General features: G+C 58.4%; 3 protein-coding genes across 17 annotated transcripts in view; 2 read left to right on the forward strand and 1 right to left on the reverse strand.

Moving 5' to 3' along the window:
- COL27A1 (collagen type XXVII alpha 1 chain) overlaps positions 1–8,206 on the forward strand; it is a 69,269-nt gene extending 61,063 nt beyond the window's left edge. For 12 of the 15 annotated variants that reach the window (XM_065854046.2, XM_071817278.1, XM_071817279.1 and 9 more), the window contains 19 exons: positions 56–163; positions 372–425; positions 543–596; positions 890–943; positions 1,418–1,471; positions 1,671–1,724; positions 2,468–2,521; positions 3,187–3,240; positions 4,288–4,341; positions 4,421–4,474; positions 4,634–4,687; positions 4,808–4,825; positions 4,965–5,018; positions 5,227–5,289; positions 5,585–5,750; positions 6,034–6,140; positions 6,410–6,490; positions 6,746–6,934; positions 7,738–8,206. In XM_065854046.2, coding sequence (XP_065710118.2) covers positions 56–163; positions 372–425; positions 543–596; positions 890–943; positions 1,418–1,471; positions 1,671–1,724; positions 2,468–2,521; positions 3,187–3,240; positions 4,288–4,341; positions 4,421–4,474; positions 4,634–4,687; positions 4,808–4,825; positions 4,965–5,018; positions 5,227–5,289; positions 5,585–5,750; positions 6,034–6,140; positions 6,410–6,490; positions 6,746–6,934; positions 7,738–7,887 — 1,476 coding nt within the window. In that variant the 3' untranslated portion in view covers positions 7,888–8,206. The remainder of the gene's footprint in view (positions 1–55; positions 164–371; positions 426–542; positions 597–889; positions 944–1,417; positions 1,472–1,670; positions 1,725–2,467; positions 2,522–3,186; positions 3,241–4,287; positions 4,342–4,420; positions 4,475–4,633; positions 4,688–4,807; positions 4,826–4,964; positions 5,019–5,226; positions 5,290–5,584; positions 5,751–6,033; positions 6,141–6,409; positions 6,491–6,745; positions 6,935–7,737) is intronic. The other 3 variants (XM_071817280.1, XM_071817284.1, XM_071817287.1) reach the window with 3 other exon arrangements.
- Positions 8,207–8,765: 559 nt separating this feature from the next.
- Positions 8,766–14,104, forward strand: SLC31A2 (solute carrier family 31 member 2). The gene is made up of 4 exons (XM_065853888.2): positions 8,766–8,897; positions 11,252–11,318; positions 12,338–12,506; positions 13,066–14,104. The coding sequence occupies exons 1-4, from the start codon at positions 8,892–8,894 to the stop codon at positions 13,232–13,234; spliced, it is 411 nt and encodes a 136-aa protein (XP_065709960.1). The 5' UTR covers positions 8,766–8,891; the 3' UTR covers positions 13,235–14,104.
- NIBAN2 (niban apoptosis regulator 2) overlaps positions 14,059–16,443 on the reverse strand; it is a 30,916-nt gene continuing 28,531 nt past the window's right edge. The window contains exon 14 of the mRNA XM_065853887.2: positions 14,059–16,378. Within this exon, the coding sequence (XP_065709959.2) occupies positions 15,294–16,378 (1,085 nt within the window). The 3' untranslated portion in view covers positions 14,059–15,293. The remainder of the gene's footprint in view (positions 16,379–16,443) is intronic.

Consider the following 16,443-nt stretch of genomic DNA (forward strand, 5'->3'; position numbering starts at 1 on the left):
CCTCAAGGGACGGCTGCTGGACAGGATGTCAATGTCCCCTCTCTGTGCTCCGCAGGGCGCAGCAGGTCCCCAGGGACTGGCTGGTGTCCCTGGGCTCCAGGGATACACTGGGCATCAAGGAGTGAGAGGAGTAGCTGGTGGCAAGGGGGATCCAGGCCGGCAGGTAACTCCTTTCTCTGCCTGGGGACATGCAGGGGACATCCCTGTGGGGTGGCCATCCCCTGCATAGCTATGTCCCCAGAGGTCCCTGGGGGGACAACCCAGTCCAGACCCTGGGGCAAGGCAGCTGGCTCTGTACTCACCCTCCTGCCTTCCCCTGAGTAAGCTGGAGCTGATTCCAGCCTTCTGTTTTGTCCCCAAATTAACCTCAGGGTCCTCTTGGGCCACCGGGTGAAGCTGGAGCCGTGGGGCCAAGTGGCACTGAGGTGAGTGGGCTCCTCTGGCCCCTTCCCCGCTCCGGCTGTTCTTGCAGCCCAGGATTTGGTTGAATAACCCTAGAAGTTAATCTGCAGAGTTGGGTTGATCTTTATTTTGCTTCCCAGGGCATGGCAGGTGTGAAAGGGGAGCCGGGCAAGCCAGGAAAACCAGGGCAAATGGTGAGGAAGGGGACGGGGATGTCCTGGTGCTGCTGGGTGTGGGTTGCAGGGTACCAGGATCTCCCTCTACAGCGAATTCCTATGTGGGCATCACCTCCTGCTCCTGTGAAACAGCCCTGCAGCTCCGCTTCACCCAGCCTGCTATGGAAAAGGGGCAAAAATCCCAAATGGAGACATCAGCTTAGAGCATCCTCCTGTGCACACTGTGGCGAGGGCGGGCGGGAGGCTGGAGGGGGCACATCCCCGGTGCATCATCCTTACAGATGTGTTTTCTTCTCCTTTGGGATTATTAGGGGTCTCTGGGACAAGCCGGTCCGAAAGGGCGGAAAGGTCGCAAAGGAGAAAAGGTACCTTTGAAATCGTCCTCTGCGGGTGGCACCTGACGGGGACTGGCCATGGGGCATGGGTGGCTGAGCCTGGGCTGGTCAACCCTGCTGTGGTCCAGGGGGAACGACCTCAGGAGAACCCATTTCTCCCCACTATAAAGGCAGCTGCACATCCATGTCTGGAAAACACAGAGCCCTGAGATGCTCTTGAGCTGCCTTATCTGGTTTTTGGGTGAGTGGCTGGCAAGTGTCCCCAGCTCAGCCCCCAGCCCCACAGGGCTGCCTCTGTCCCAGCTCATGTGTCCCTGGGGGGTGACAGGGGACCTCCCCTTTATGTGCCAGCTCTGCACCATGGCCTTGGTGTCCACCCCCAGGATCCCACAGTGGCTGGTAGCTCTGCCCCCTCCCCACGCAGGCAGCAGCCCCTTGTCCCCAGTCCCAGCCATGTGACTGGGCTGCTGGTGTCCCATGTCTCCCATCTCTTCTTCCCCCCAGGGCGATGTGGGTCGTGAAGGGGAAGAAGGGGCCCCTGGAGAAGCTGGCAGACGGGTAAATGGCACCGTTGTCCCCATGGGGGGTGGCGGGAGGCATGAAGCTGATGCTGGGAACCCGCAGAGGTCTTACAGAGGGGCCCCAGTTTGCTGGGGGCTCAGCATCCCTGGGGGGACAGCGAGGGGGACGCAGACAGACGGCTTAGTGCCTTTAACACGCTTGAATTGCTTGTGAGTCTTTAATCTGTTGTTCCCAGGGCAAGCGAGGCAGGGTGGGCCACCGGCCCCCGAGAGGTCCCCGGGGACCCAAGGTAGGTTGGCTTTGCCCTGCTGGGGGTGCAGCTTGGGGGTGCTCCCACCTGTCTGAACCCCTGGTATAGAAAAGGATGGATCAATATAGACAATATGTCAAAATAGAGGGTATGTCAGCATAGAAAGCCCTTGAGGTGCTGGAGCGAGGTGAGAGAAGGGAACGGAGCTGGTGAGGGGCTGGAGCACAAGTGTGATGGAGCGGCTGAGGGACCTGGGGGGTTCAGCTGGAGAACAGGAGCTGAGGGGAGACCTTCTGATCTCTGAACTGCCTGAAAGGAGCTTGGAGCCAGGGGGGGTCGGGCTCTGCTCCCCAGGAACAAGTGCCAGGAGCAGAGGAAACGGCCTCAAGTTGCGCCAGGGGAGGGTGAGGTTGGATCTGGGGAACAATTTCTTCCCCAAAGGGCTGTGGGGCATTGGAACAGGCTGCCCAGGGCAGTGCTGGAGTCACCGTCCCTGGAGGGTTGGACAGACGGACATGAGGTTCTCAGGACATGGGGCAGTGCCAGGGGTGGGTTAACGATTGGGTTCAATGCTCTTGAAGGTCTCTTCCAACCAATGATTCTGTGATTAGAGGCATCATGTTACTGGAGGGCTCTGTCCCCCCATCCCTTCCAGTCCATGGGGGGGTCTCCCACACGCGAGCCCAGGGCTGCTCTCCCTGCAAGAGGCACTGGGATCACTCCTGCCCTGCTCTCACTGCACCACTGTGCCCCAGCCAGGCTCTCTTGGTTTTGCATTTCAGGGCTACCCAGGTGACGATGGCCCAGAAGGACCTCAGGGCCCCCAAGGACTCTATGTGAGTATTAGTTCCAAGGTTTCGGGGTGCTAGTGCTCCCCATTTGGCTCCTGTGGGTCCCATGCAACCCAGCTCTGCCAACAACCGAAGCAGAGAGTTATTTAAAACAAATGAAGTTTTGGGGTGTTTCATCCATCCATTGCTCATCTTGCCTTCTGCTCCCAAATGAGCGTCCCAGCAGTGTGTGTGCAGTCAGGCAAATCACATTATTTCCAATACATTGTTCCAGAAGCCACATCATTCCAGTTAAGCATCTGATGCCTGGCAGTGCCGAGTGCTGGCAGAGAACTGGCTGGAGCCGGGATGTACCCAGGTTTGCATGGCTGGAGGAACCAGCTGCACTGCAGCAGCCAGCATGAGCCAACAAAACTACTGAAATATTTTATTTGTATTTACTGGAAATTGCTTTTTCTGTATTTAAAATAAAATTCCAGCTTTGGAAGCTCCACAAGGCAAAGCCAGGGTGTTCTGTAACCAGCCAAGGCACCTGAACTGCATTTTTAGTGGGGTTTGCTGAAAGCAAAAATCACAGATTTGATGAGAAATGCCTCAAAGTCTCTAAAACTGCCTGAAATCCTCAGAATCCCTGTGGCGACCTCGGCTGTGGCGAGGTCCCTCCTGGCTCAGCCCCAGGGTGATGTGGTGCTGCATCGTTTCTCTCTTAGGGCATCCCAGGGCTGAAGGGCAGGAAAGGAGACCCTGGTCCCAAAGGACACAAGGTGGGTGACATGCCCTGGGTATAGCAAGAACTCTGGGCACAGTTTGCATTTAATTAGTGGGATGCAATCACTTATTCCCCTTTTCTTGAACCCCAATCGCTTGCAGCATCCTTCTTTGGGGCTTGACCACGGCATCCCATGATGCTGGGAGATGGGACCTTTAGATTTTCTCCAAAGCCATGTTATTTTCCAGCCTCGTGGCATTGCAAGCAGCAGCGTGCAATCTTTTAATCCCCTGTTCTCGCACAAGTGCTGACTGATGAGCTGATGGGTCCAACCTTGGCCCCAGAAACCGAGCGCATCCTCACGGTCCCATCCATCAGCCGCAAGGCTGTAAATAAGAGCGACAAACAGTCCCTGGCGGCGGGTAGTTGCTCATAGCCTTCAGGAAAATGATACTCCAGTAATAAATAAAGCTTTCAATTTATTGCAAGCTAAATGAGCGATGGCAAAAGTTAAAAGCCAGGGCGTTCAGCAAGGCCAGAGCTGGGAGAGCAGGCGGGGGGGCTGCAGGCAGCTGCTGCGCGGGGGGTTCTGCTCCCGCTCCACCAGATTTTGGCACACAAGGAGTTTTGTGTATTTTTTCAATGTGTTTCCTAGGAACTTCCAAGGTTTTCTGGAATTATATTTTAGTCTGGGATAAAATAATTTCAGTTTTGCCTTCGCAGCTGAGCAGGGGAGGCAGACGCTCCATCTCATCATCCTGCTTCCCCAGCAATATGGGCACAGTTAATTCTACCAGATCGAATGGTTTGGTTTGTTTTTTTTTTTTCCATACACTTTGCAGCCAGCCATAACAGAATTTCCTATTTCCAGCTCCTTACTAGAGATGTTTGGCCAGGGAAAATGTGTCCCCATGCAGGTGCCTCCTGTCAGGGTCAGGCAACAAAAGCCCTGCTACCAACCCAAGGAGATGTCCCCGATGCAATAACCAGAGCAGGGGTCCCTGTGCCCACCCTCTGGGGCAGAGCCCCCAGCCCAGGCTGGTGTCCCAGGGTGGTTCTGCTGTCCCCTTTGTCACCAATGCTCTCCCTGACTCTCTCCTAGGGCGAGAAGGGCAGTGGGGGTGACCCAGGCCAGCAAGGGGACGATGGCTTCAAGGTAAGTGAGGGGTTTTGCTCTTTTCCTCCCTCCCCTTGGTCCCTTGTCACCCTGTGTGACACCCCGTCACATCTCCTAGGGCAAGCTGGGACCCCATGGTGTCCCAGGGAGGCCAGGACCCAAGGGACAGCAGGTAAGGACAGGGTGGATGGCAGGAACCAAGATGAGTGTTTGTGGTGATTTCCTGATTTTTCAAAGGAAAATCCACCTGGGGAAGGGGCTGGGTTGCAGAAGGACGTAGGGCTGGGGGTTGCCCTGTGCAGCACCCTGACGTTTTCTGGTGTCTTTGCAGGGTAACAGTGGCCACCCTGGCCCATGGGGACACCCTGGCATCCCCGGGATGCCGGTGAGTCCTTCGTCCTCCTGGCAGGTTTGGGGTTCACTCCTGGCCCCATGGGGGTTACACTGGGATGGGGCTTTGGTCCCACCTGTCCCCCCTTATCTGGGTCTTGTCCTTCTCTTCCAGGGCTTGTCTGGACCCAAAGTAAGTCAGGGGGAGCACCTGGAGCTGGTGCTGTGGGACACCGTCCCCTCCTGCCCTGTCCCTGGGGTGCAGGGTGGCCCTGTGTGGCACCCCGGGGTGCAGCATCTCTCCATCTTGCTGTTCTTCCCTCCTTGGGCAGGGGCTGAAAGGCTTCCCGGGGCTGCCAGGACCCCAAGGCACACCAGGCCTGCCGGTAAGTGGGGCCGGTGACATCCCTTCTGCCAAAATTTGGGTCCTTTGCTCCCTAAAATGTGGCAGCAAGGTCCCACCGTGCCACACCATGGGGATGGTTGGCTGCTGGCGCTGTTGGAGGGGCTGCTGGCGCTGTTGGAGGAGCTGTGAGCCTGCCGGGGGGCTCGTGGGCAGCAGCCAGCATGACCAGCGTTGTCATTGTCACCCAGGGTCTGGCCGGCTCCCCTGGTCCCCGCGGACCCACGGTGGTGCTGTCTGGGGAAGAGCTGCGGGTGAGTGCGTTGGCGAGGTGGGGGTGAGGGGTTCCCAGCCCCACTTCTGTAGATGCCACCCTGGGGGGAAGGGGCTGACAGCGATGGTGTCCCATGTCCCACTGTTCCTGAGGTCCTCTCTGCACAAGGTCCTTGCAGGAAGAGCAAGCAGATATGGTTGATCCCACTCCCACCATGCTTGGCCTTGTCCCCTGTGTGTCCCATCCCCTCTCTCAGCACCTGGTGATGCTCCTGCCCAAAATAAGAAGTGGGGGGCTAATATCAGCTCACTTGTATCTCCCTCACTTTTTTTCAGCACCTAATTTATCCATCCAGCCACCTGAATTACACTGCAGTCTGGGCTCTGCTGGACACCCTAAGCCGGGAGCTGCAAGCCCTTGTGGAACATCCCAATGGCACCAAAACCAACCCTGCAGCCACCTGCAAGGAGCTGCTGCTGGCTCATCCCAGCCTGCCTGACGGTACTGGGGTGCACATGGAGTCCCCCCACCTTGACTCCTGACCTGGAGAGCCCTCCCCACACTGGGCTGGCTCTCCAGATCCAGGGACAAAGTGGGGGGACAAGCAGCTCTTTGCAGTTAAGAGGGGATGAGGATTTGGTGGATGAGCTCAGCTGGGTTTCACAGACATTCCGGGAGGATGGAGGTTGCAGCTAGGGATGTGCCATGAGCTGGGATGGCATCACATAGCACCCTCCCCATGCCAAAAACTGGGTGCCAGGAGCTCCCTTCTGCCTCCCCCCAGGGCAATACTACATTGACCCCAACCAGGGCAGCCCCCAGGATGCATTGGTGGCCTTCTGCAACTTCACGGCGGGCGGTGAGACCTGCATAGCCCCCGTCCACAACCAGGTATGGGGTGGCTTTCATGGGGCAGCTTCAGCCCTGTGTACCCCCTTGGGGCAGATGCGGATGAGGGTTTGTAGGGCTGGGAAGGCCAGTGTGGCCGGTCCCTTGCCGTGGTGACCGCTGCCAGCACAGGGAACTGCTGGAGCAGTTTGTGGTGATGATCCTGGTGATGGTGTGTGACCAGGCTACATGGGCTGGTACGGCTGGGTCCTTGTTCTGGTGGTGCCACCATCCCTGCTGGGAGAGCATGACATGGTCCCCGCTCCCCACAGGTCCCCATCAAGGCTTGGCTGAGCACCTACAGCTCTAAGGACACCTTTGAGTGGTTCAGCACCCTGCCCGGGGGCTTCCTGGTGAGTGTCCGGTGGGACAGCCAAGGGGACATGAAGCCCATCTCATGGGGTTGGGGGTCTCCCAGTGTCTGTCCCACTGTGGTGAGTGATGCCTGGGCACAAGGTCCTGCTGGCCATGCATGGAGGGACACTACACCTTCTCTCTCTGCAAGAAAACCCAAACCAACTGAATCATGCCCAGTGTTCAATCAGGGGGAGCACAGACCCCTCCAAGCCATCCCCGCTACCTTGTTTTGTCTCTGGTTGTCCCTGTAGCTGGAGTACGCAGGGGCCAGCCCGGTGCAGCTCCGCTTCCTCCGCCTGCACAGCCACCGGGCCAGCCAGAAGGTCTCCTACTCCTGCCGACCGGCCCCCCAGCACAGCCAGCCCCAGCCCGAGAAGGAAATCCGCTTCCTGGCCGATTCCCAGGAGCAGAGCTATGCGGCCAGCCTGCAGGGCTGCCTGGTGAGCTTGGCCAGGACCAGACCCTTTGCTCTGCTTGGAAGAGCCCCCTGACGTTTGCAGAGCCCCTTGGCACGTGTTTTCATCACCAGTGTTTAGGAAAGACATGGTGGCTGAGGGTTCACAGGGTGGGATGGAGCTGAGGAGCATCTTCTCCCCAGCCCCAAGGAGCTGCCCGAGTCCTGGGGATGGGGCAGGGGATGGGGTGGGCTCCAGGGGACACTGGGAAGGTCACATTGCTGCAGAAGCCATACAAGGCTGGGGATGGAGACCTGGCTCCTGGGGCGTGTTGGGTGGATGAAGTTCAGAGAAGGGAACGGAGCTGGTGAGGGGCTGGAGCACAAGTGTGATGGGAGCGGCTGAGGGACCTGGGGGTTCAGCTGGAGAACAGGAGCTGAGGGGAGACCTTCTGATCTCTGAACTGCCTGAAAGGAGCTTGGAGCCAGGGGGGTCGGGCTCTGCTCCCCAGGAACAAGCGCCAGGAGCAGAGGAAACGGCCTCAAGTTGCGCCAGGGGAGGTTGAGGTTGGATGTGGGAACAATTTCTTCTTTCCCAAAGGGCTGTGGGGCATTGGAACAGGCTGCCCAGGGCAGTGCTGGAGTCACCGTCCCTGGAGGGGTCAAACAGATGCGGAGATCAGGTTCTCAGGGACATGGGGTAGTGCCAGGGTTAATGGTTGGACTCGAGGACCTGGAGGGTCTCTTCCAACCTAAGTCATTCTGTGGAGTAACCAGAGCGGTGCAGGGAACAGTGGGGGCTCCGGAAGGGTTTCAGTGCTGCTCAGCTGCCCCTGGTACTCATTTCAGCTGGACAATGACTCCTCCATCACCGACACCATCTTCCAGTTCAGCACGGAGGAGCTCTCCCTGCTGCCCCTGCGGGACCTGGCCGTCTTCCACAACGGCGACGCCTCCCACCAGTTTGGTTTCACGGTCGGGCCAGTTTGCTTCAGCTGAAACCAGTGCCACCCAAACTGAGCCAGCCCCTTCCCTCCCCAGCCAAGAACTGGGGGCATGTTTGGAGGCTGGGGGTGGCACAGGGCTGCCTGGAGTTGCCAGTTCTGTTTTCCAGACGCCTGTTTGTAGCTGCATTGTGCCACGGACTACACTTCCTTCTGGAGTAGGAGAATATTGTTTACAGAAGTCATTTCTCTATAAATTATATATATTGTATATATGAGAGAAGGTGCTCATTTAATGACTGATTGAGGCTCATATCATTATAACAATGGGACCCTATCTCCTCAAAAAAAACCCAAAAAACACAACAAATAAACCCCACGAAACCAAAAAACAACAAGAAGCACAAACACTTCATCAAAAAAAAGGCAAAAAAGGCTTGTGCTGGAAGAAGGGGAAGGGAAAGGGCTTTGCTTTGCCTTGGTCACACGCACAACTGCTTGGAGCTGGGAGTTACACACACAGCCGCGGGCAGGCTCTGGGTGCCACTGTGGGCATCAGCACCGCTTTGCTTTTGGGGAAACTGAGGCAGGGGCAGCCCCAGCGCTCCCTGGTGTCATGGGGATGTCACGAAGAGCGCGCAGCTGGGACGGGCAGCTCCCTCCGCTCTGTCCCGCCTCTCTCAGCAAAAAGCTGGGGAAAAAAAACAAACCAAAACAAACCTTTCAAAACTTCCGCGTTTTGCAGCTGCCGGGTTGCAAAGCCCCGGCGCTGCCCCCCCGGGGAAAACGGCACAAAGACCCGGAACGCGCTGCGGGGCCTCAGGCGGGTGGCGGGGGGCGAGAGGAAGCGAGGCCCCGGGAGATCCCGCTGCCCCTTCCCGGGGGGTGACGCGGGAAGGAGTGCGGGAGGGGCGGGGACACGGGCAGCACCGCCTCCCCCCCGCACTACAACTCCCGGGGAGCCCCGCGCGCGCGTCACGCGCCCGCGCCGGTCCGAGCGGAGCTCGGTTAGACCGGGACTGGCTGAGCCCGCACCGGGACGGGCCCCGCACCGCCGCCATGCAGGTGAGACGAGCCGAGCCGAACCGGGGGGGTACTGGGCCGAGGGGGGCGCGACGGGGCCGGCTGTGCGCGCCGGACACAGCTCCGGTGTGGGGCTGGACGCAGCCCGGCTGCTCCCGTAAATCCCCCCTGAAACCCCGCAGCTCCCTGGGGACGAGCTGCGGTATCGCCGTTCGCCCTCCGGCACCGCGTCCTCCTGCTGGAGCTTTGGCCCGGTTCCCGTTTCTCCCCGTGCTTCACCTCGTGTTTCCCCCCGTGCTGTACCGGGGCTGCGGCAGAGCCTGCCCGGTGGCCTGTCCGAAGGGTGGGCTGTTTGTCTGTCTGTCTGTCTGCTCCTCGCACCCCTGGGCTGCTGTGTCCCCACCACCCACTCGCCCATCACCCGTGGAGGAGCCGTTGCAGATGCAAACTTGCAGCAAAACTCGTAGCGTGGCTCAAGTCACAGCGCAGGGCTCAAACCATCCTGCTGGAGCGGGTTTGCCTCATGCTCTGAGCTCAGATGTGGTGTTTAATAATACTGGGTCCCCCCGATTTACTGGCACCAGCCCCCTCACAGCAGCATCCCTGCAAGTTCTGGGAACAGCTCACAGCAGCTCCAAGGAGCATGCCGCTGTGGGGACACCTCCCCAGGCCACCACGTCCCCAGCGTGGGGCTGCAGGTTGGGCCGGCTGGGACAGTGTCCCACTTGTCATGTTTTTGTGCAGATCAGGGGTTGGTGCGATGCAAACCAACAAGCTCATCCCGATGCATGAGACTGGGTGTCCCAGTCAGACCAGAGCAGCGGGTTGGGATGCACCGGGCAGCCTGACATGGCTCCACACAGGCACCGCTGGTTTTCCATTTGCCAGCAAAGAGTAACCCCAAAACTGCACCAGATTCAGCCACTAAATGCACACGTTGTGCACAGGATGTTTTTCAGCAGCTTTGTTTGTGCGTGCGAACACCTGCGCGGTGCAGAGGAGGATCTGGGTGCAGCTGTACCTGGACACAGCTGAATCACCTGCGTGGGCAGGTGGGTGAGGACAGGACCGCGTCCCTCCCACGAATATCCCAATCCAGTTGCATTACCCTGGAGCACAATTCCCCTTTTGCAAAGAGCGCAGAGATTTTTTAGGGCTTGCCCTGTTGACCTTTGCAAATGCGTCTCACCCAGAGGGATGCTGTCTCTGGAGAAATCATCGCTGTAGCATCAGGGAAAGGAGCAAAGGGCTGTTGACCCAAGAAGCATCATTTTGGCCTCACAGTACCCAAAAACACATGGTGTTACCCCACGCTGGGAGGACTGGTGTGTTGGGGGATCTTCTGCCTGTCGCTTCTGTTTCCCTGTTGGTAAAATAATGTTACCTCCTTCTTGCACAGCATTGCAGACTTGTGGGTGAAACCCGAAAAGGAGAAATAGCTCCATTTAAAGGCTAATTATCATTAATTTGTTGCCAAAAGAAGCTTGAAAGTTGGAGTCAATTAAGTGTGCTAATGTGTTTTGGGTAAGGAGCGGCCAAAGGGTGTAATTAGAACCCAGCTGTGGCGTGGACACCAGGGTATCCAATGGTGTTTCTGCCGAGGCCAGACCCATCAGCCGCATCTGCTGGTGTCAGTAACAGTGGGTACACGCAGCCAAAACCAGGTTGATGTGAAGGGAAAAAAAAAGCACAATTAAATTCTATTTTTGGTGGCAAAATGAGCCGTGGTATCAGTTCTGTAGGTGTGTTTGGTAAAGAAGAGCAATACTTGCTCCTCCTGTTTTACAGTGCTAAAGATCAGGGTTTGATGCCTTTGTAGGTTCTGGCAGTCCCAGGTCAGACAGACTGACAAACAGCGCTTGGATTCATGCTCTTCGGCCAGGGAGGCATCCCTGGAGGAGCCTGTTGGGCTCTGGGTGCTTTGACCAGTCCTGGTGATGCCGGAGAATCCCCTGGGCGGCAGAGGAACGCGGAGGCTGGCTGGGCTCTGATCTCCAGCAGGTTTCGCTTTGGGCTACAGACGGTGGCCACCAGCCTCTATCCCTCTCCCACGGGCCTTTCCTTCTCAGATTTGGGCTAATGAAGTCCTGGGCTCATCTCTCTTTACTGCAGGGATAAACTCTGGCTTTTTCTCTCCAGCCCAGACGCACACAGGAGCTGCTGCTGTAGGTGAAGATTGTCCTGCTAGAAGCAAAGGGAAGAGCTAAGCCTGGTCAGCGTGACTGTGATTTTTCAGTCCAAGTTCCTCTTCCCGTTTCAGGAATCAGGGGAAAAAAAAATTGCACCATTTTGTAAAACCCCACTAAGCATCGATGTCAGGGCTCAGCCCTTCAGGGCAGTGGGTTCATCTGACCCATCATCCCAAGCCGGTTCCTAACACTGCCCTTTCCTTCCAGATGACCTTCTACTTTTCGGACACGGCCGTGCTGCTCTTTGATTTCTGGAGTGTCCACACCCCTGCAGGTACACTGCCAGCCCCTCTTCCCCCAGACACCCATCTGTCTGTCTGTCCGTCCACCCCTGACTGTGCTCTCTGCCTGGGGAAAGACTGCAGGGCAGAGGAACAAAGAGCAGCTTTGCATTTCCGCAGGAGCAGTTAGCGATGGGCTGTGAAGGGAACCAGGGACCACCCAACATTAATGCTGGGCATTTACTGCATGGGGGGGTCGGGGCAGAGCTGTGAGGGCTCCGCACACCGCTCACCCCAGAGCTGGGAGGGCAGTGCCTGGTTTGGGCTGAGCATCTCCTACCCCCATTAGCAGTGCTGTGCCCTGGGAATGCCCCGGGCAGGAGTCATGGATCATCAAATTGTTGTGGCTGGAAAAGGCCTTTAAGATCATCCAGTCCAACCATAACCCACCCCTGGCACTGCCCCATGTCCTGAGAACCTCATGTCCATCTGTCCAGCCCTCCAGGGATGGTGACTCCAGCACTGCCCTGGGCAGCCTGTTCCAATGCCCCACAGCCCTTTGGGAAAGAAGAAATTGTTCCCCACATCCAACCTCAACCTCCCCTGGCACAACTTGAGGCTGATCCTCCTGAGCTGACAGCAGTGGGAGGCAGGTGTGGGAATCATCCCCCCCACATGCCTGGCACCCCCCACAGCCACTCACTGACAGCTCAGCTTCCGTTTTGCTTGTACACTCTTCCTTTTTTCCAGTTATTTTTCTAACATCATGTTTTAACTCCCACATTTTTGTGGAGTCAACGCAAAGGTGTTTATTTTTTTCAGAGCAACCCGCCACCGAAAGTACTCCCTAGAAGTTTAGAGGGAGGATTGGGCTAAATACACCATTTCTCAACACTGCCCAGACCTGTTGCTCCAACCCAACCCCTATCCCAGGAGTCATCCCTTCCCTCCACCCTATGGATGTGCCCAGGTGCTCCGTGCCAGGACCCACCACCCCCTCCAATTGCCCCATGTCCCCTCTCCCACCATCAGTGGGCAGTGACACGGGGCAGTGACGGGTTGTTCCTGGCAGGGATGGCGCTCTCGGTGCTGGTGATCCTGCTGCTGTCCGTGCTCTATGAAGCCGTCAAGATGGGCAAAGCCGTGTTGCTGCGACGGGCGCTGCTGACGCTGCCCCGCAGCCTCAGCCGGGAGTCGCTGGTGGAGCCGGAGGAGACAGACACCAACCCTCCCGAGGGCAGGTACGCAGTGTCCCCTGTGTCCCCTGGGCTGGCTGTTTGGGGGGGAGAATGGTTATAAAGGGGCAGCTGGAGACTGACAGGCTCCCAGGAAAGGGGATGTGTCCAGCTTTGGGAGGTGGCCCTGGGGACATCCTGGCCCCTCCAGGTATTCTGGGAGGTGTCCAGGATGGTTTTCTGCTGTTTTAAATGTTCACATTGCCGCAGGAGCCATTGTGGGCACGGGGAGGTCCCTGTGATTCAGGGGTGGGTGCAAGCAGCAGCTCAGCCACCCCAGCAAGGCTGGCCCAGGTGTTTCCTCCCCAGCGCAACCCATTGGGGCCAAGCTGGGGGTTTTTCCTCTTGTATTAAATCCCGGACCATGCCTGAGGCTGCCAACTCCTTAATTATATCCTCCCTGTTCCTTTGGAATGGGATTTCCCCCTGCACTGCTTTTTGCAGCCCCCATCCCTCTCCCTGCTCTCCAAACCCACCTCTGGCCACTCTGGGATGCTGGGCTTGAGGGGGAAGATGCTGGGCTGCCCCAGCCCCTCACTGATGGGTTTCCCTTCTTCTTCCACAGGTGGTTTCAGTACCATGTTGCCCAGACGCTGTTCCATGTGGTGCAGGTGGTGCTGGGCTACATGGTGATGTTGGCTGTCATGTCCTACAACGCCTGGATCTTCCTGGGGGCCATCGTGGGCTCCACGCTGGGCTATTTTGTGGTGTACCCCCTGCTCGGCCGGGGCTAGGCAGCCCCCCCCGGGACAGTGGGCGACATGCTCTGCACCTCCTGCTACTTTGTCTGGAATAGCTGCTGTCACTTTTGCTGGGTCTGTCCTTGTTCCCATGCTGTGCGGGACGCAGCAGCCCAGGGACTCACTGCGGGGACCCTCGGTGCTGGCGCTGGGGAAGGGCAGTCCCATGGCCAGTGCTCTGTCACACTACTGCCGTCCTCAGCGGGTGGCTGTCCCCCAGCTCTCAGGGAGCTTTATCTGGGTGATTCCCCATCCCTGGAGACATCCCAGGCCAGGCTGGACGGGGCTCTGAGCAACCTGAGCTGGTGAAGATGTCCCTGCTCATGGCAGGGGTGGCACTGGGGGAGCTGGGAAGGTCCCTTCAACCCATACTAACTATTATTTCCTTTGCCCTCCCCCCTTTTTTTACGGGGCTCATCCTGGCTGGCACAGGGATGCTTTGGTGACCTGCTAGGGAAGCGGACACATTGGGGACAGGCACCCCTGCCCAGAGCTGCCCTGCACCAAGCCCCTCTTCACACAGTGCCTTCTGGGGATAACGGGGGTCCTGCTGCCCCCCCAGACCCCTTCTCCTGTGCAATGCTTCAGGGATGGGGTTGGTGAAGCCCCCCAGCCATTGGCATGGCCATGCTGAGGAGAAGCTCCTGCTGCGGGTGCCTCTTGCTGCTTCCTTGGGACACCCCTTTTAATAAAATCATCTCAGTCGTTCGGCTCCTGGTGTGTGATGGTGCAGGGTGGTCCTAGGACGTGACACCTCCCAGGTCCCCCAGCCCTACCCCTCTTCAGGAGGGTGGTTCAGGAGTAAGAACAGTCTCCTCTGGCTTTAAATAAAGCTTTTCCATTTTATTAATTATTATAAGCATATTTTTAAACATTTGTATAACTTTCTTAATAAAATATCCTGGAAGAGACAGGTTTTAAGTTCCCAAAGCAAGGCACTGTGGGGGGGCTCCCCAAGTGGGTTAGGCTGGGCACCCCCCTTCAGAGGCACCTAAAATACAGGCAGGTGTCGGGGTGCTGGTCCGTGCACACACGTGAGTCTCACACCTGTGAGTCTTGACAGTCGCCAGCAGCTCAGGGTCTTTTAGCATCTCTGCATGGGGCTGCGTGGGTCCTGTCCCCCCACTCTGGGTTGCCAGCAAACCACTGTTAAAGCCCCAGCTCTTTGCCTGACCATCACTGCAGGCACCAAAACCTGCAGTGCCCAAGAGCCAGGTAAATCGTCTGTGCATGGTGTGGGGAGCTCTGGAGAGCAAGAGCCAGGATCCCTCCCTGGCATGGCCAGCCTGAGCCCAGGGGCTGTCCCGTCCTGCCCAGCAAAGCTGGAAACGTGGTGTGAGTGCTGCTTTCCCTGGAAGTTTTGTGCTTTGGACTTAAATAGCTGCTAGAAGACCCCAGGCTGAGGGCGGCCAGCGCAGGCAGTGGGTGCTCTGAGCCCAGCCTGAGCGTTCTGAGCCCAGCCTGGGTGCTGTTAGCCCTCTCCTGCTCCAACTCTTACCACATCAGCAGCAGTTTGAGCCACCTGGTATCGCTGTATCCCCACCACCCACCATCATGTTTTTCCATCGTTCTCAGTGCCCCTGCTTCCACCAGCACTCCCAGAGCTGTCTGGGTGGGATGGTGGGGGCCAGGCTGCCAAGAAATCCCCCCAGGCTGGGGCAGGGGACAAGCCACCCAGGGCAGGCAGGACCATCCCGCACACCCATCCAGAGCGGGGTGCCAGCCCCCCCTGCCCGCAGCAGCCCCAGGCACTCCTGCTGGGGGGCAGATAAAGCATCTCTTCAGTAGAACATAAGAAAATAAGGCAGAAGGACAGAACAGAGTGCAGGGGGTGCCCTGTGTGGGGCTGGGGGCCTCCCACAGTATGACCCAGTAGGACCAGTGGGCTGTGGCCAGCCCTGCACAGCAACAGGGACCCCCCCCCGCGCCAGGCAATCAGGTCTTGGTGTTTCCCATCCCCTCCCTCTCCATCCCCAGCAGCACAGTGGGTCCTTTTCCCCTACCCCAAACCCCAGCCTCACCGGGGCCAGTCCATGACGGGGGTGGCCCGTGACTAGAACTCAGTCTGCACCCCCTCACTGCTCTCCGTCGTGCCCGTGAGCTGTGGGGAGCTGCAATCGCTGCCAGGGGGGGACACCTCACCCGTCTCCTTGTCACTGGGCTGGTGGCAAGTTGACTCAGTGGATGGTGATGGGGTCTGGGCTCTGAGTGTGGGTGATGCTGGTGTGGCATGGGACACCCCGGCCTCTGATGGGACATCGGCTCTGGGTGCAGGTGATGCTGGTATGGTGTGAGGCACCTCAGCTCCTGAGGGCAAATCACCTCTGGGTGCAGGGGATGCCGGTGCAGCGTGTTGCACCCCAGCCCCTGATGGGACACTGGCTCTGGGTGCAGGTGACGGTGTGGCATGTTGCACGCTGGCTTCTAATGGAACATCAGCTCCGGGCACAGGTGATACTGGTGCAGCGTGTGGCACCCTGGCCTCTGATGGGACACCGGCTCTGGGTTTGGGTGATGGTGGTGCAGCGTGTTGCACGCTGGCTTCTGATGGGACATCGGCTCTGGGCACAGGTGACGCTGGCATGGGTGATGCTGGTGCAACATGTTGCACCACAGCCTCTGACAGGACATCTGCTCCGGGTGCAGGTGATGCTGGTGCGGTGCAGTGTACCCCATCCCCTTGGCTGGGTGGACCCTGGGAGGGGACATCACCTGGGACAGCCCCTGCCACCTCCTTGGGGGCACTGCTCTCTTGTGTGGCATCGGTACCGTTCGTCAGCTGCTTCTCCACTTCGTCCCCAAGGCTTTCCTTGGTCAGCGCCTCCTGGATCTTCTCCACCCCATCTGGGGAGCTCGGCAGTGCCCCGGGATCTGGCTTGGGGGAGCCAGGCTGCAGCAGCACCTCAGCACCCACCTCGTAGGGCAGGACCCCCTCGTCATCTTGGATCACCGACACCACTTGCTTGGCTCTGCGGCGCTTCTCGGTGGCCAGCTCAGCCTCGGGCTGTCCGCCGTGCTCCTCGGCCCAGTCGATGGGGACACCCTCGCCCAGGAGGTGCAGGTTGGGATCGCTGTTGTGCATGACCATGCTGTCGCGATACAGGTTGTGCTTCCGCTGCACGGCCGCCTCCTTCACAGCTGGAGCACCGAGGGAGATGTCAGACAGGCTGCAGGGACGGGGCAGCGCCCACCGGGCTCGGGCA

Source organism: Patagioenas fasciata, chromosome 20 (assembly GCF_037038585.1).
Source record: "Patagioenas fasciata isolate bPatFas1 chromosome 20, bPatFas1.hap1, whole genome shotgun sequence".
NCBI classification, from domain to species: Eukaryota; Metazoa; Chordata; class Aves; order Columbiformes; family Columbidae; genus Patagioenas; species Patagioenas fasciata.

Coding starts and splice junctions, on each gene's coding strand:
- SLC31A2 (XM_065853888.2), top strand. Junction 11,319..12,337: donor GAGTGTCCACACCCCTGCAG/GTACACTGCCAG, acceptor TGTTCCTGGCAG/GGATGGCGCTCTCGGTGCTG. Junction 12,507..13,065: donor ACCAACCCTCCCGAGGGCAG/GTACGCAGTGTC, acceptor CTTCTTCCACAG/GTGGTTTCAGTACCATGTTG.